This window comes from Camellia sinensis, chromosome 10, assembly GCF_055761805.1.
Source record: "Camellia sinensis isolate YWXY chromosome 10, ASM5576180v1, whole genome shotgun sequence".
Lineage (NCBI taxonomy): Eukaryota > Viridiplantae > Streptophyta > Magnoliopsida > Ericales > Theaceae > Camellia > Camellia sinensis.
Genome location: NC_138970.1, coordinates 11,945,941 through 11,962,357, shown reverse-complemented (window position 1 = coordinate 11,962,357; position 16,417 = coordinate 11,945,941). Strand labels below are relative to the sequence as shown.

The 16,417-nt window shown below is 34.6% G+C and overlaps 2 protein-coding genes across 4 annotated transcripts; both read left to right on the top strand.

The window, feature by feature from the left end:
• The first annotated feature begins 2,600 nt into the window (after positions 1-2,600).
• On the top strand, positions 2,601-6,813 carry LOC145801489 (putative glycerol-3-phosphate dehydrogenase [NAD(+)] 1, cytosolic). The gene is made up of 6 exons (XM_082893184.1): positions 2,601-2,981; positions 3,457-4,310; positions 4,762-4,983; positions 5,419-5,666; positions 5,842-5,981; positions 6,526-6,813. Exons 2-6 carry the CDS (start codon positions 3,641-3,643, stop codon positions 6,647-6,649), a joined length of 1,404 nt encoding a protein of 467 aa, XP_082749310.1. The 5' UTR covers positions 2,601-2,981; positions 3,457-3,640; the 3' UTR covers positions 6,650-6,813.
• Positions 6,814-8,316: 1,503 nt separating this feature from the next.
• LOC145801488 (threonine-tRNA ligase 2) lies at positions 8,317-15,162 on the top strand. 3 transcript variants are annotated; one of them, XM_082893183.1, is made up of 5 exons: positions 8,317-8,512; positions 12,744-12,786; positions 12,890-12,981; positions 13,096-13,207; positions 14,908-15,162. In XM_082893183.1, exons 1-4 carry the CDS (start codon positions 8,447-8,449, stop codon positions 13,204-13,206), a joined length of 312 nt encoding a protein of 103 aa, XP_082749309.1. In that variant the 5' UTR covers positions 8,317-8,446; the 3' UTR covers position 13,207; positions 14,908-15,162. The 3 variants fall into 3 exon arrangements, with proteins under 3 accessions (XP_082749309.1, XP_082749307.1, XP_082749308.1); XM_082893181.1 differs by having other exon boundaries at positions 8,344-8,512; positions 12,675-12,786; XM_082893182.1 differs by having other exon boundaries at positions 8,365-8,512; positions 12,693-12,786.
• Positions 15,163-16,417: the final 1,255 nt, after the last annotated feature.

Here is a 16,417-nt window from a genome sequence, read left to right as displayed (position 1 = left end):
CGTAGCATTATCGTTAAAATAATTAAAAAATCAAAATACTAACTCACGTAACCCTTAATTAATATGTTTTGCCATTCATTACAGTTTGCTTGAGTTTAGCACACTAAGAAATCCCATTTAATTAATGTGTTGTTGTTGCCAGTCATGCAGATTTCTTGAATGAGTGAAACATATCATCTATTACTCTTTCCAATGAAAGTTAATGGATAAGAATTGATACCCATTATTGATCAATTTTGCACATTATCATGTGAAATTGCGTGTGCTGCATATACTCCCCATTCCACAAAACCAGAAAAGAGGAAAAGAAAATTGCTAAGATATTATTGTGATAGCTTCTAAGAGTGTTATTGAATGTCTCAATTGGTCCCCCATGTCCCTTAGAGGGTTGGGGAGTCATAGGGGGGTGGTTGGGAGGATAGTAGGGGAGGGATGGTGGAAGTAGAGTTGACAGCGGTAAAATTGGATAAGGAGGGTGACTAACAGTTAATGATGATAACTGGACAAAGTAGAGTAGGAAAAGTCAAGGAGACGGCAAAAATGGAGGAAGTAGCGGATTTATTTGTAACTTTTAAGAGGCAAGAAAGTAAATAGTATGAAAGTTCTAATTTTTTTTAAAAGAAATGAGAGATTGACATGTGAAAGTGAGAGATATGTAACTATTTTAATATTTTGATCTTATTATACATAATAAATTAAATTATATATAAAAACATATATATATATATATATATATATAAAGGTATTTGAAAGTGAGGTATATGTAAATTGATCTGAATATCCGATTATAAAAAATATATATATATATTTAATTAATGTAATCGGGGTAGGGACACAAAAAAACAGGGTAGGAGGGATGGATATTTTGCCCCTCACCATCTCTTATCGAGATGAGACAAATTCATACAAACGGAACAAGAGATAGAGATAAATTGTCGAAGGATGGGAAAGAGTTGATGAATTGAGAAGGGTCTTAGGAAGGAAAAGAGAGCTGTATTTTTAGTAATATCAATGGTGAATCCCACATGTTAGTGATTAAAATTAATTCTAATTCTTTTTTTTTTTTTTTTTTTTTTTTTGGGTATTAAGTGCATCTCCATCCAAACTTTTAAAATTTAATATATTAATTTTTTTAAAGGCTTATGACGTTCTTTACCTAATATATTAAATCTATTATTCTATTATTTTTAAATTTAAACTCTTTTATTTTATGAAAAAAGAGTAAGACCTCTACTGAGGTGACTCCCAGTGAATTCTCATTGGTTTAATTTTTTTTTTTTTAGTCCTTCTCTTGCTGCTCCCACGTATATGTAGGGGGTGCTGGGGCCTGGATCATGGCTCTTATTTTATATATGAAAACTTTTTGTTTCAAAAAAATATATGAAGTAAGAATATATTAAAATTGACATGAAAGAGTGAAATCAAATATCAAATCAACTTTTGACCCACTAAATAAAATTGATATTTAATATCAAAATCTAATTATTAAAGTATCACATTATATTTAACAGTCCCGTTTGATAGCTCGAAACCAAGATGGCTCGAATGGCCCGAGTCTAAACGACACCGCTTTAAATTTTTTCTTTCTTTCTTTCTTTCTCTTTGCTCTCTGAAACATGGAGGTTAGAGGAGAAACAGAGAGGCTAGAGGAGAAACAGAGCATTGATCAACACAACAACAACAACAACACATTCATCAACACAACAATAACAACAACACATTCATCAACAACACAACATCATAATTTTTGTTGAATTTGAAAAAAAAAAAATTCAACTACACAACATCATTAATCAACAACAACGAACAATCACAACAACAAAAAAAAAAAGAATAATGCTTGGGACCCCCTTTTGGGGGTCCCCCCCTCACCCCCTTTGCCACGTGGCGGGTGGTGATTGGAGGAGCAGGAAAAAAAAGAAAAAGAAAAAGAAAATGTAACCAATGAGAGAGAGAGTGGGTCAAAGGGGGTGGGGGAAAAAGGAGGATGAATCATTGTTGAAAAAAAAATTAAATTGTCGAATCTGAAAAATAAAAAAATAAAAAAATCCAACAACACAACATTATCATCAACAACAACAATCATCAACAAATCATCAACATCTTCATCTTCAGATCCAAATCCACTAGAAAAAAAAAAAAATGGTAGAGAGAATAGAGGTGGGAGAGCCACCGGCAGATTCGCCGCAATCACCATCTGTTGTGTGTGTATACATAGATCTTGTATACACACAGATCTTCCTTCTCTTCCTCCCCTTCCATCACCGCCTTCTTCTCCGCCATCACCGTCTTTTCTCCTTCTCTCTCTCTCTCCATCTCCTCCTCTCTCTCACCTCTTCTCTCTTCCTTTTCTTTTCTTCTCCTCCTCTCTTTCTCTTTTCTAATTCTCTCTCTTTTCTGTCTCTCTGTATTCGAAAGCAAGAAAAAGAAGGAAAAAAAAAAAATCCAAAACGATGTAGTTTTAAGTTTCGAGTCAATTCGAGCTAGGGAATTTCGAACTACCAAAGATTATTGTATATTTAAAGTTTCGGGAGAAGGTGTTCTGAATTCCAAAAGTGTGGGGGCTAATATGGATGACAACGTGAAAGTAGTACGCTCTAGCTAGCATGAGGGTGAGCACATGGGATTGGGAACACCCAACAACAAGCCACTACGAACTCACCCTCCAAATTAATGACCGTTGGGGAGGTTGGCACAGCACAATCCCAAAACTTTAAATGCTTTGCGAATGGCTCCCAACTCAATTTCAACTGTATTCCATCAATGTCCTCTCTCTCTCTATATATATATATAGATAGATATTCACAAAGAATCATCACTTTCAAATGTAAACTCTTTTATATGAATTTGGGTCACCCAACTTTTGTTTCATTCATTCATTCTTCTTCTTCTTCTCTCTCTAACTTTCAAATCTTTGGTGGGCTTTGTTGAGTTTTGACTCACCAAACTCTCGGCAGCTTTGTTGCGGTCTACGCGTAAAGGTTGGTTTTTTAAGTTCTCTTTATATATTTCATTGAACTTCTATTGGGGTAGATGAACAAACTCAGGCGGAGATTACAAAGTTAAGACTTTTTCATTGTATTCTGTGTGTTTAACGTACAAAACCCTCATTTGGTTTATTCTTGGTTTCCTGAATTTGAGTTTAGAACAAGAAAAAATGAAAATCTAAGATTGGTGGGTGTGAAGATCTTGAGTAAAAAATTATAGAAAACACTTTGATTTAGGTGAAAATAACCAACAAATATTGAGTATTTCGTCATCAAAAAGATCAGGGAAGCAGAATATTGTGGACTGGAAGAGGAATTAAGTAGGGAGAGATTAAAGAAACAAAACCCTTATTCGAATTTAAGATTGGTTTATCGAAATCTGACATAGTTGAGAAGATCAAGCTAGGGAGGTGAAAAACCCATATAAAAAAGCTGGGATTTTTTTTTTCTTTTTTTTTTTTCAAATCAGGAAGCATTGTAAGATTTGAGGGTGTGCAAAATCTATGTACAATCAGATGTGGGTTGATTTCAGAATGTGTTGTAGTCGAGAACATTCTTATATCCGTTAAAATCAGAGCTCAAAACAAAAGATAGCTTCGTGGAAGAAACCTAGGTTTGGGTTTTCTTTGTTGATAATTAGTACTGATTAGAAGATGGTTGCTGGAAGTATTGAAGTGATGGGTCATAATAGGTATTTGAATGGTGGGTCTATACCTATACAGAACCATAATGGTTTGGAGGAGAAGCTTGATGAGCTTCGACGTGTTCTTGGCAAGACCAACGGTGATTTGCTGAGGATCGTAGGTGTTGGGGCCGGTGCTTGGGGCAGTGTTTTCGCAGCACTGCTTCAAGATAGCTATGGTCAATTTCGAGATAAGGTTCAAATCAGAATATGGAGGAGACCGGGAAGAGCTGTAGATAGGGCCACGGCGGAACACCTCTTTGAAGTGATCAATTCAAGGGAAGATGTACTTAGAAGGTTGATTAGGCGGTGTGTGTATTTGAAGTATGTTGAAGCGAGATTGGGTGACCGAACACTCTATGCAGATGAGATATTGAAAGATGGGTTTTGCTTGAACATGATCGATATGCCACTTTGTCCTTTGAAGGTTGTGACTAACTTGCAGGAGGCGGTTTGGGATGCTGATATTGTTGTGAATGGCTTGCCTTCTACTGAAACACGTGAGGTGTTTGAAGAAATCAGTAAGTATTGGAATGAGAGAATCACTGTGCCCATTATTATCTCTTTGGCAAAGGGTATAGAGGCTGCACTTAAACCTGTTCCTCATATAATTACACCCACACAAATGATTAATCGAGCAAGTAAGTTCTTCTTCTAATTACCATATCTCTTTTTTGACAAATTTCATGGTGTCTTCATAAAACAAGCATTAGTTTGTTTACATCTTTTTTACATTCATGAAAGGATGAACACACATATTGGGAGGGAACAATGTCTTTGTTAGATGAAAAAAGAGAGAGAAGAAATTGTTGAATCTGTAAATCATATAGTACCAAGATGTTTCATGATCAAATTGAGCATGTTCTCGGTTCAATTGACAGTAGGTCAATCAGGTATAAAACTGTGGGAAGTTGGAAAATGAAAGCAGGACTGACACCTCTGAGTTCGTATAATAATTTAAAGACTTGACATAGGAGGGAAAATAAAATTTGGATATTTTATTTACTTTGCAATGTTATTTTTTTTAATATAAAAATAAATTTCTTGTAAAGTCGTTATCATTTTCTAAATCTTAATGTGACTGCATGGCAGCTAGAGTACCAATAGAGAACATCCTTTATCTTGGTGGACCAAATATTGCCTCAGAGATTTACAACAAAGAATATGCTAATGCTCGAATTTGTGGCGCCGAGAAGTGGAGGAAACCACTTGCACAATTTTTGAGGCAACCCCATTTCATTGTATGGGACAATAGTGACCTCGTTACTCATGAAGTTATGGGAGGATTGAAAAACGTTTACGCCATTGGTGCTGGTAAGTATAATTATTTCTTGACGTTCAATGTGTGTGCATTCTACTACGCCTATCTGGGTTAACAGGAAAGCAGTGGGAAATTGCAGGAAAATGAACGAAAAAGTTGGTCCAAGTTTCCTTCATTTTCCTTGAAGCCCATTTTTAGTTGAAAAACACAAGAAAATGCAGGGATATCTTCTGACAGAATTAACGCATGCTAAAAGGGTGGGCGGGCATATATGGCTATAAATTTGTTCTATAATTTTGTGATAGATAGTGGCAATAATTGACAATATTTTATTTGCAATAGTAGTCCTGTTATTTAGATTACAGTTGTTGACACAGCAGCCGAGATATGTCGTAACTTTTCACTTGACCGAAAGATATTGCCAAAAAATACCAAAAGGGAATGTGTATTGCTTAATCTAAATTGAATCAATACTGGCTTTTCCATAGGAATGGTGGCAGCTCTAACCAATGAAAGTGCTACAAGCAAATCAGTATATTTTGCACATTGTACATCAGAGATGATATTTATCACCCATTTGTTGGCTGAAGAACCCGAGAAGCTTGCTGGGCCTCTCCTGTCTGACACTTATGTAACCCTGTTGAAAGGTCGTAATGCATGGTATGGTCAAATGCTCGCCAAGGGGGAGCTGAGCCTCGATATGGGTGATAGCATTAGTGGCAAAGGAATGATCCAGGTAGTAATCTTTATTATAGTACTTGACTTGCCTATTTAAAAATGCTTGAGTATTTTATCTGCTCTAACTCTGCATGTATGCTATGCTGATAGAATTGTGACGCTCTAAGGCTGTGTTAGAATTTCCATACAATTGAATACTTCGCCTATTTTTCATTATTCTTTCTTTTTTCCAGGGAGTTTCTGCAGTAGGAGCCTTTTACGAACTTTTGAGTCAGTCAAGTTTAAGCATACCGCATCCTGGAGAAAGCAAGCCTGTTGCTCCGGTCGAACTCTGTCCCATCCTGAAGATACTATATAAAATACTAATAACGAGGTAAAATTCTTTCTTTTTCTGCATTTCCATTCAAATGCACAAACAAAAGCAAGAAGAAAAAACAATCAATCACACAAGAAACAATACGGATTTACATGATTTAGCAAAATTGTCTACATCCATAGCTCACACTAGTTTCACTATATCAGAAAGAATGAAAGAGAGAGCACAACACAACTGCACAGAATGTAGCGTTATATAGTGTTAGGGTTTACATCGACAATTACCAAAATACATTACTCAAAAAATTTTGCCTCAAGGGCTCTCCCTTTTGTGAAAATAAAATATTGCTCTTAACCCTTAGTTCTTACTTAATACACTTGTGTTCTCAAATGGTACAAATCCAACTTATGTTGGCCTAGTTATCATGTCATTTAGGTTAATTCTGAATTGAAGTATGAATTATTGAAGGAGTTAAGGGATAAATAAGAAATCCCACATATTGTACAAAATCATGCAAACTAGTTTGATAGCTCTAATAGCTCGTGTCCAAGTAAGTCCGGTTCTTGATCATCTACCCTTTTTTTTTCCTTATGTTTGTCAGGGAACAAAAAGCACAAGCAATTCTTCAAGCATTGAGAGATGAAACATTGAATGATCCCCGAGACCGCATTGAGATTGCACAATCCCATGCTTTCTACAGGCCTTCCCTTCTTGGGCAGCCTTAGACTTCTGCCATTGCAATAGAATGGAGTGATTATAAAGGAATGGTCAGAGTATCTATGATGTAGATTCAACTGATGGAAGAATTGTATGGTGAATATGAATATACTGGCTTTGTAATGGGTAGTTTATTGTTTGCAATTTATTGAGATTTTAGTTACTTATTGAATCGACCCTTTTGGCAAAACTTATGTGCAACTTATTTAGATTAAAATTTGAAATTCAATGGTTAAGTAGTTTTTATTTTGAAAAAGTTAAATATGACTAGCAAATTTTTTCAAAATTTCAAATATTTAAATTTTGTAGTTCAAAAAATTCAAAATAAACTGAAAAAGCAAACTTCGAGATAATGAGTGCCGTTTTGGCAACTTCCCAAAAACGCCACGTTTTGAACAATTTTCCCAAAACGCCACCCTTGCAAAAACGCCACTATACCCATTTGGGAAGACCCAAAAAAGCTACTTACAAATTTACCAAACTACCCTATAGAACATTATAATTAATTAATTCAAAAAAATGTTGACATGCAAAAAGTAAGGATATTTTGGTCATTTTAGAGTGATGTGACACTTTTAAAAAATATTAAATCAAAAAGTAAAAAAGTCAGTTTTTTACCAACTTCTCAAATCACTTTCAAAAAAGTCAAAAAGCTTGGTAAAAAGCTAAAAGCCAACTTTTTATCAATTTTTCAAAACACCCCTGAGTTGAAGATTCTATTTTTAAGCTTATATATTTTGCCAAACAATTTAATTCAATCAGTTGGCATGACAAGTCTGCGAAGTGAGATCTTTTATGTGTCATATATAAAATCATATTTATTTTGGAATAATGGCATAAGACTACGAGTTCCCTCTAAGGGGTATTAGCAATTCTCATGAAGGTTTAGTTTCATAATCCAATCCCATTACACATCTAACCCTGTTTAATTGTCAAATTAATTTTTATCATAAACACGCCTTATTATTATTTATTATTATTATTTTTTAAACATGAGCACACGTGAGACATGTGTCTTTACTTAGGCACATATGCAACACCAAAATATGCCTACCGGTAAATGCAGAATTTGACACTACAATCTCATCATATCTTAAAAATAAAAGATGAAAAATAAAAATTTTATAAATCTGCAATTATTTTTAAAATTCCATCCCTATTGTAAATTTAAAAACTTGTTCATTGTTATGTAATATATATATTTACTTTAAATCTGATTTTTAAAATGGAGAAATTACCATTAAGGGGCCTTTTAAAAAATTATTGCACATTAGTGAAAAAATAAAAAATAAAAATTAATTTTTATTATTTTTTTGTAAATAATTTTTTTGTATATCCCTTATGGTCAATTCCCCTTTTAAATCTTGGAATATTTTAAATGAATAATGTTAGGAACTTACACATTTATATAGATGATTCATGCACAATTATAATAAAATTAAAAGTTAACACATATCTTAACACATTACGGATAGAATTATAATAATAAAAAAATTGAGAGTTTCAAACATTTTATATTTTAAATCTTATTTTTTTTGTAATTTTTTCTTTTCGAACAAATTATCATTGCTATGAATATAGGGTTGGCATGTTTTTTTCCACAAATATTATAAAACGAAAATACCAAAATTGTCCCAAACCGTTGATCAACAAACAACTCCAAATTAGAGGTATTATCGTAATTTCAATCATCGTGCCCTTCCATTTTAGGAACACCGACAGCTATCATCCCCTCCAATCGAACAGCTCGCGCAGTCATAGTGAGAGAGAGAGAGAGAGAGAGAGAGAGAGACCAAGTTGTGAAAATGGCGGCGTCCAAAGATCTTCAAGAAATCTTGAAACCCTTTTACCAAAGAGCTTCCGAAGCAGAGGTTAGACAACCCACTATCTCATTCCAATCCAATCAAATCAAAATACTTCTGTATACACATATATAGATATATCATATACATTGTTCTTCATGAAATTCTTGGTTTAGATTATTATATGCAATGGTTTATGCTATAATCTTTGCTTGCTGAGCCATATTTTATTGGGTTTTGGTGTATTTTTGTATCTGATAATTTGTGTGTCTACAGTTCTGTGCAGTTTTGATGTATTTTGGTTCTTGCTTACTTCAGTGGTCTTAGCCATTTTTCATTTTTGGCATGTTTGTGTTGTTTAGGTTTGATTGATTTATATGTTTGATCAACTATTTCTTGGTCTAAACACAGACTTCATCACACTTAGACAAACCACAAATTCAATCCAACCAAAACACTTATATACATATACAGTATCATATACATTGGTCATGTAATTCTTGGTTTAGATTGTCACATTCAATGGTTTGTAGGTTTAGGGTTTTTGCAGAGTTTTGATGAATTTGGTTCGTTTTTAGTTTCTTTGCTCTTCTTTTTTTAGAATCTGTGCTCGCTGAGTCATATGTATTGGGTTTTGATGCATTTTGGTTTCTGATAATTTGTGGGTCTAGGGTTCTGTGCAGTTTTGATGCATTTTAATTATTATTTACTTTAGTGGTCTAGCCATTTTTCATTTTGGCATGTTTGTGTTGTTTATCTTCTGATTGATGAAGAATTTGTTTTCCAGTTTTCTGTCATTGTTCTGCATATGTTTCTTATACTATTCATTGGAACTCTGATATGCGAAACTGTTAGTAAAATTTTTGTTAGGCATAGATCGACAAAGCCTTAATCAAAATCTCACCAAACAACACAATGATCAAGCAATTGTGTTGAGGTTCTATGCCTTGAAAGTTCAAGGACTTCCTTGGAGTAAAAAATAACTGAAATACAAGCAAGAAAAAGAGAAAGAGAGAAAAAGAAGATGATGAAATAAATGATTGAATGAACAATCAATTACAAATAAAGTACATTAAGACTACTCCTATCTAAATTTAAACTACTCCTATGTAAATTAGATCTACTCCTAGGATAGAAAAGAAATGAAAATCGAGTCATGTATTAATTTGTTGGTGCCTTTTACAATAGAGTCATCAACGGCAATTTATACAAAAAAACGTAAAAAAAAAACTTCTATTGACCATCATCTAACCACCCATATAACTTTCATCTTCTTGCATTGTCACTTATTCTCCATCCCTTGAATCTTCAAAACTAAACTTCTCTTAACTTTCAAGATTGTCCTACATACTCATAATAATAATAACAATAATAATAATAAGTAATAAAAAGTTTAAACTTATTTATAATCGACAGAAATTTTATTTTAGTACAAACAATGCCCCCAACTCTTTAAGAATGAGTATTCGAATTCTTGAACAGTTGTATGAACATAAATATATAATAAAATTTATGAAAATTATAATCGATTGACTATGTATATATAGTTTTTTTGTTGTTGTGGCCACATGGAAATACTCCCACATTACTGTTATATAAAAAATAGAAATAAAATTCAGAATTTCTTTTCGTAAATCACTTCATCAAAATTAATTTTTGATGTGAACCACAAAGCCATTGTAGTTGTTGGATGACAGAAATCATAATGTCAATTGACTTTAGAAAATTAAATTTTTTGACAAAATTAACAATGTCAAAAAATTCAAATTCATCAAATGTGGGTTGTTCATATTTTTTAGCCATGTTTAGCTTAAAATCATACCCTCTAATTGGATTTTCACTATCATTTTGTGATGTTTTTTCATCAAACTGAGCCATGTTTAGCTTAAAACCATGCCCTCCAATTGGATTTTTATTATCATTTTGTGATGGTTGTTCATCATATTTAGCCATGTGTGGCTTAAAATCATACTCTCCAATTGAATGTTCACCATCATTTTGTAATGGTTGTTCAACATTCTTTGTCATATTTGACTTAAAACCATATCCTTCAATTGGATTAAAATGCTCAATAGCTTTTGGCAAAAGAAGTCGGTCTTCTTTTTCAATTAATGGCTTAAAAAATTGCCCCTCAGTCATGCCATTTTTAGAACTTAATTTTTCCTTAGCCATGATTTTTTGTGGAGAGAAAGTTTTGCTTGGAAAAGCTACTTAGAGGCACATAAAATTTGTGCTTTTTAAGATTGTATAATTTTTTACTCCAATTTTGAATTTCTCCATCAACTTGATAAAATTGACGACTAAATTAACGAATTTTTTCATCAAAGTAATTTATATCTTTTTGCATCAAATAATATGGCGTTGATGAAATTATTTGAAATTTTTGCCAATCAAGAGAATTAATTTCTTCTTGTAGAGCCAAAATTTCACTCTTGCGCCAATAAATTTCATCCTTACAACGCCGAATTATTCTTTCGATATCATTTGTCATGCCATTATGTTGGCAATAGATGGTAGAATCATTGTCATAATATTGACAATTATTATGCATGGAAGATAAGGCATTCCAATAATAATTCATACCCATTGGAACATTGCCACTCCATTGGTAGCTTGCATCCATGGGTGCACAAGATGCAAATATGCCACTTGATGGCATAATTTCTTAATATTTTGTTTGTATCATTTTTTTTCTCTCCAAGTTAGGACGATGTCTCACCAGGGGTGCCAAAAATTGTTAGTAAAATTTTTGTTAGGCTCAGATCAACAGAGCTTTAACCAAAATCTCACCAAACAACACAATGATCAAGCAATTGTGTTGAGATTCTACGCCTTGAAAGTTCAAGGACTTTCTTGGAGTAAAAACAATGACAAAACAAACCAGAAAAAAGAGAGAAAGAAGAAGAAGATGATGGTGTAAATGATTGAATAAACAATTAAATACAAGTAAAGCACATTAAGACTACTCCTATCTAAATTTAAACTACTCCTATATAGATTAGATCTACTCTTAGGATAGAAAAGAAATGAAAATCAAGTCATGTATTGATTTGTTGGTGCCTTTTACAATAGAGCCATCAATGGCAATTTATACAAAAAAATATAGGAAAAAACTTCTATTAACCATCATATAACTACACATATAACTTCCATATTCTTACATTGCCACTTATCCTCCATCCCTTGAATCTTCAAAACTTGACTTAACTTCTCTTAACTTTCTAGATTTTCCTGCATAATAATAATAATAATAATAATAATAAGTAATAGAAAGTTTAAACCTATTTATAATCGACAATAATTTTATTTATGGTGCCAACAGAAACTTAGAGTTCGTTGTCCCTGAGATGGTTCCATTTGCATCTCCTTCTGCAAAGCTGTTGCTTCAAAATTGAGAATGCCTCGACTGATTTTCCTATTGTCTAGAATATGGCCATGGTCTTTAATTGGCATAGAAGCTGAAGAACTATATGAAAAGTTTACCTTCTCTGCAGTTAATTAGCTGACAAATGAATAGTGCTTCTGCAATTAGTATGGAAGAATATCAAACATCTTAGTTTTCCTGCTCTTGGGAAGTTGCCAAGTGACAGTATTTGGAACTATGACTTGAATAAAATTGATAATGCCTTCATCTTGTTTAATGAAAAGGTCAAGATTTTGTTAGGAAGCCTTATAAACTTCTATTTTCTACCTGCCTATGCGACTTGTGTTATTTTTTTATCACATACAAGTTTATCTCATTATTTAAATAGATGAGCAATATTGGAGTAGCATACAGGAAAACATGGAATCCTTTCTGCCTAAATTAATTTTCTTAATTTCTTTGTTTGGTTGGATAAAAAGGTGCTTCTAGCTGCTTCTGCTTTGGATTTTCTTTTTTCGCTAACAATAGAAAATGGTGTCAGCCAGATTTGAATCTCTTGAAGTAAAACTAAACCTCTTTTGGGTTCCTCAGAAATTCCATAAACGAACACTTGCGGAGTTTACTTCATATTGAAATGTGTAATTGAATTTTCACATTTCTAGTTGCCACTTTGGGGTTGCAGCATAGGGTTCCATATAAGTCAAGGTGTTGGAGTATGAAAGCTTTGGCCTTTTGTAGTGAACTTGAGAAAATATTGCTTCTAATCGTCTCTGCTTCTATTCATGAATGCGAATAGTTTCAAATGTGTACTATTCTTTTTGACTTGTTTAAAACATATATATATATATATCCTTCTGAATTTGCTAGTGGCTTGGAAAACTTCAGTCTTTCTCTTATGACCGTAATTTCATTAACGGGTATATATTTGATCTGAAGGACCGCTTAGCAAGACTTGAAGCTGCCATTTCTACTAAGAAAGGTAGTTTTCAGAGCAACTTATTCAAATTATTTTTGCTTCTGGCAATATTTGTTCTTTCCTCATCTTTTATTATTTTAACCTTCTTTTTCGTTCTTTGGCTTAGATGCTGGAAATGAGGATCTACTGAAGATGGTTACTGAACTACAGTCGAAGCTAGAAAGTGTAAAAGCTGAGCAAGCTGCAGAAAAAGAAAAGGTTTGCTCATTATTTTCTTCCCTATCTGTTTCCAAAAGGTGTGAAGAACTAGTGTTCTTTTGAGCGTAGCAAAAGAAAATGAATCATTAGAATTTCTTTGCTGGTGACTAACAGGCTATAGAAGAGATTGAGAAGCTTCGTGCAGAAAATGCAAAACTCAAATATCAAATTTCCCATCTCATTCGGGCATTAAAGGAGGCTGATAGCAAGTTGGCATCCAAGTGAGGTACAATTATTTATCTGGCAATTCCTATTATATTGTGATATTGGCAATTCATAACAATGCGAATTCCAAAATATTGGTAAAACCTCACAATAAGGATATTCAGCATAGTGACCGATATATCCTGTCCTACATTGTCTGATCCCTTCTACAATTTTCTGTAGACCATACTCTGTAATCGTTATTATTTTCTGTTTTGATATTTACATATTTAGTTTTAGTTGGATCAACTTTAACCATTTGTTTACAACGTTTTGAGCAGCAAAAAATTCCGAGTCCTGGTCATAACACTGTCAACTATCCTGTGTTTTTATAACCTTGTCTAGTATGTTATCTTTATAGAAATGAATTGTTGAAGGAGATGCAAGATGGACTGTTTTATACATTTTTTCGATTAGGAGAATACGAATCTACAATAGTTGTACTAGCACAAGTTCTTTTGTCTTAAGGAAAGGATATTAAGGAAATGTTAGATAAAAGTAATTGAATCATATTGGTATGAGCAATGCTATACGAACAAATTTGTTTATACAGAATCTTCATCTAGAATGTTGTGGTTCATTTTGGTTTTATCGTTTGAATATTGAATACCCACAATTTTAGTTCATAATTGTTGTACGGGGAGCAAATATTCGTCTCTCTCCGTACTTCTCATGTCCAAGCTTTGCTTCACTCCGAATAACCTGAGAATACAACGATGGTGCGCTACTCGGCGGGTTGTGGCCGGAGTACCCCTCCGACAGTCAAGTTAGCATAGTTTTAGAGAGAAAAGACAAAAGAAAGAGAGCTCTAATAACCAGAAAGTCTCAGTATGTAAGGGTTCTAGACTGTTGTATGGAGGCGCCGCACAGTTTAAATAGGTTCTGTGCGCACCACTTTGCTCGTCCTTTTCTAGACGCGTGGCTGTACTGTTCTCTCTATTCCTTACACATGTACATGTAAATACTACCAAACAATATTTGGCCAAATTGCCAAACGATATTGACGCGCAACTTTAGTAGATTCCTCTCCTTGCATTCTGATTGGACCACGTAGCAAATCCTACCGAGTTACTTCTTGCAAGGCGCTACAGTCCGCCCTTTGGAACCGTGTTACTCTTGACCGGCCAAAATTTGAGGCATCTAGCTCACTTCTTCAGCCGTACCCATTCATCCTCGCTGACCTTGCTCCGCCTTGGTGTGCAACAGGGGTGTCTAGTCTGATCGGAAACACCATCGCTTCACCTAGCTCGACAAAGGATCCACGCTGAACATCTAGCCCGGCTAATGATCCACGCCGAACAACTAGCCCGGTCCAACTTCCAGACCTTGGGCTAACTCAGCTGCGTGATTCAAAACCTCGGCCAAATTGTCGTCAGTTATGCCAACTCGATTGTGTAACCCAACGGCAAGGCCCCAACCATAACTAGCTCGGTCCGTTTGCTTGGTGCAAACTCCCCTCTCAATTGCAAACATATTGGTAATTTTAAAGTCTTAACATGCTATTCAGGATTGACTTTTACACTTACCTTATTACAGAGATACAAAATAGATTAATACTTTGGATTAGGTTTATTTTTCTTTTCTTTTCCTTTCTTTTCTTTTTTTGGTTTTTTAGTTTATGCTTAATGCGTACATATGCACAATGAACTCAAAACCTGCATTATATGGTGTGAAATTTGAGAAATGCTGACCGTGTTTCCTGCAATTTTTTTGGTTCCTCAGGTTGATTCTTGAAGGTATCTAAGCAGAAAATCTTGAAGTTGGAGGAGTTAAACTGTAATATTATGCTATTGCTTTCATCCATATTAATCATTTCATGGTTGGAGGTACGAGTAGGTCTAATTATGCAAAGCCGCTATGAATTAAAGAGAATTTCTTATATATCTTGAAGTTGTTTGCCCACAACATACAAATTCACACTGGCAATGTTAAAATCTTTCAAAGTCGCGCCAAAATTGAACCATCTTTGATTTCTTACCTGCTTTTGTTGTCTTCTTTATTGGGCCTTGAAGTTTCATCATGCGATTATTTGTTTTTGGTTTTTTTTATTTGGCTAAGAGAAGTTATGATGGAATGAGAATAGAGAAGGGAAAATTGTTTCATTCAGTTTTGGTTGTGACCTAACCTTGTTCGAGTTTGACAGTAGTAGGTCTGTGTTGTGCGCTCACTCAACTTTTGTTTTGTTTTGTTTTGTTTTTGTGAGACCTAGTTCTGTTCGAACCAATAGTAGAAAATGGGAGGGAATGAGGTGCAAAAGCACAGCCACTAACCGAGATTGGCACACCAACGACACATGATGGTGGTTGTTGGAGCCCAACTGATTGAGAGGTAGTAGTTGGAGGTGAGGGGATCATGACTGGCAAAACAAGTTTCTAGAAAAGGATATGAAAATCGGATAAAAACTATATTTAGGGACATATTAAGTCACATGAAACTAAGACACCAAAGTACAGTACTTGATCTATTATTAGGAGTTCGATACTTTTAACTCATATTTTAACAAGAATTGATCTAATAGGAGCTTATTGTTATGTACTGACTTATTGGGGGTGCAAGTTCTACACCAAGTACTTTGCAAGCGCATTAGTTTGTGAGCGACAAGACAGGCATGGTAGGTCCCTATTGCATCTCTTGGGTTGGTCTTTGGGCATAATATACAGGGTGTGCAGTACCACTCGTGGAACCGGCTTATCGAGAGTATGACAAGCGCCCAGTTCATGACAAGTGGTATTAGAGCCAACCTAGGGACACTATGATAGGAACGGTATGTGGGACTTACACCAAGCACCTTCATTGTGGGGTCCGCACCAAGGGTGCTGTCCGCGTGGGGCGGGTTTCCCGTGTGTAGGGAACGGACAAGCATGGAGACAGGCAGTGTAATGTTCCCCTGACGAGGGCGTCAGGGACTGGCAGTGGTAGCATGTAACATACCGACTCATTGGGGATGCGAGTTCTACACCAAGCACCTTGCAAGCGCATTAGTTTGTAAGCGGCAAGACAGGCAGGATAGATCCTTATCGCATCTCTTGGGTTCGCATCTCTTGGGTTGGTCCTTGGGCATAATACATGGGGTATGCAGTACCACTTGTGGAGCCGGTTTCTTAGGAAGATAATAAGTGCTCAGTTTGTGACATTATGCAGGAGGTCTCTCTAATTTTCTTTTAATTTTTCTAATAGTGAATTTTCTCATAGTTTATTATTTTAATCATGTATTTTAATGGCTTTTACAAAA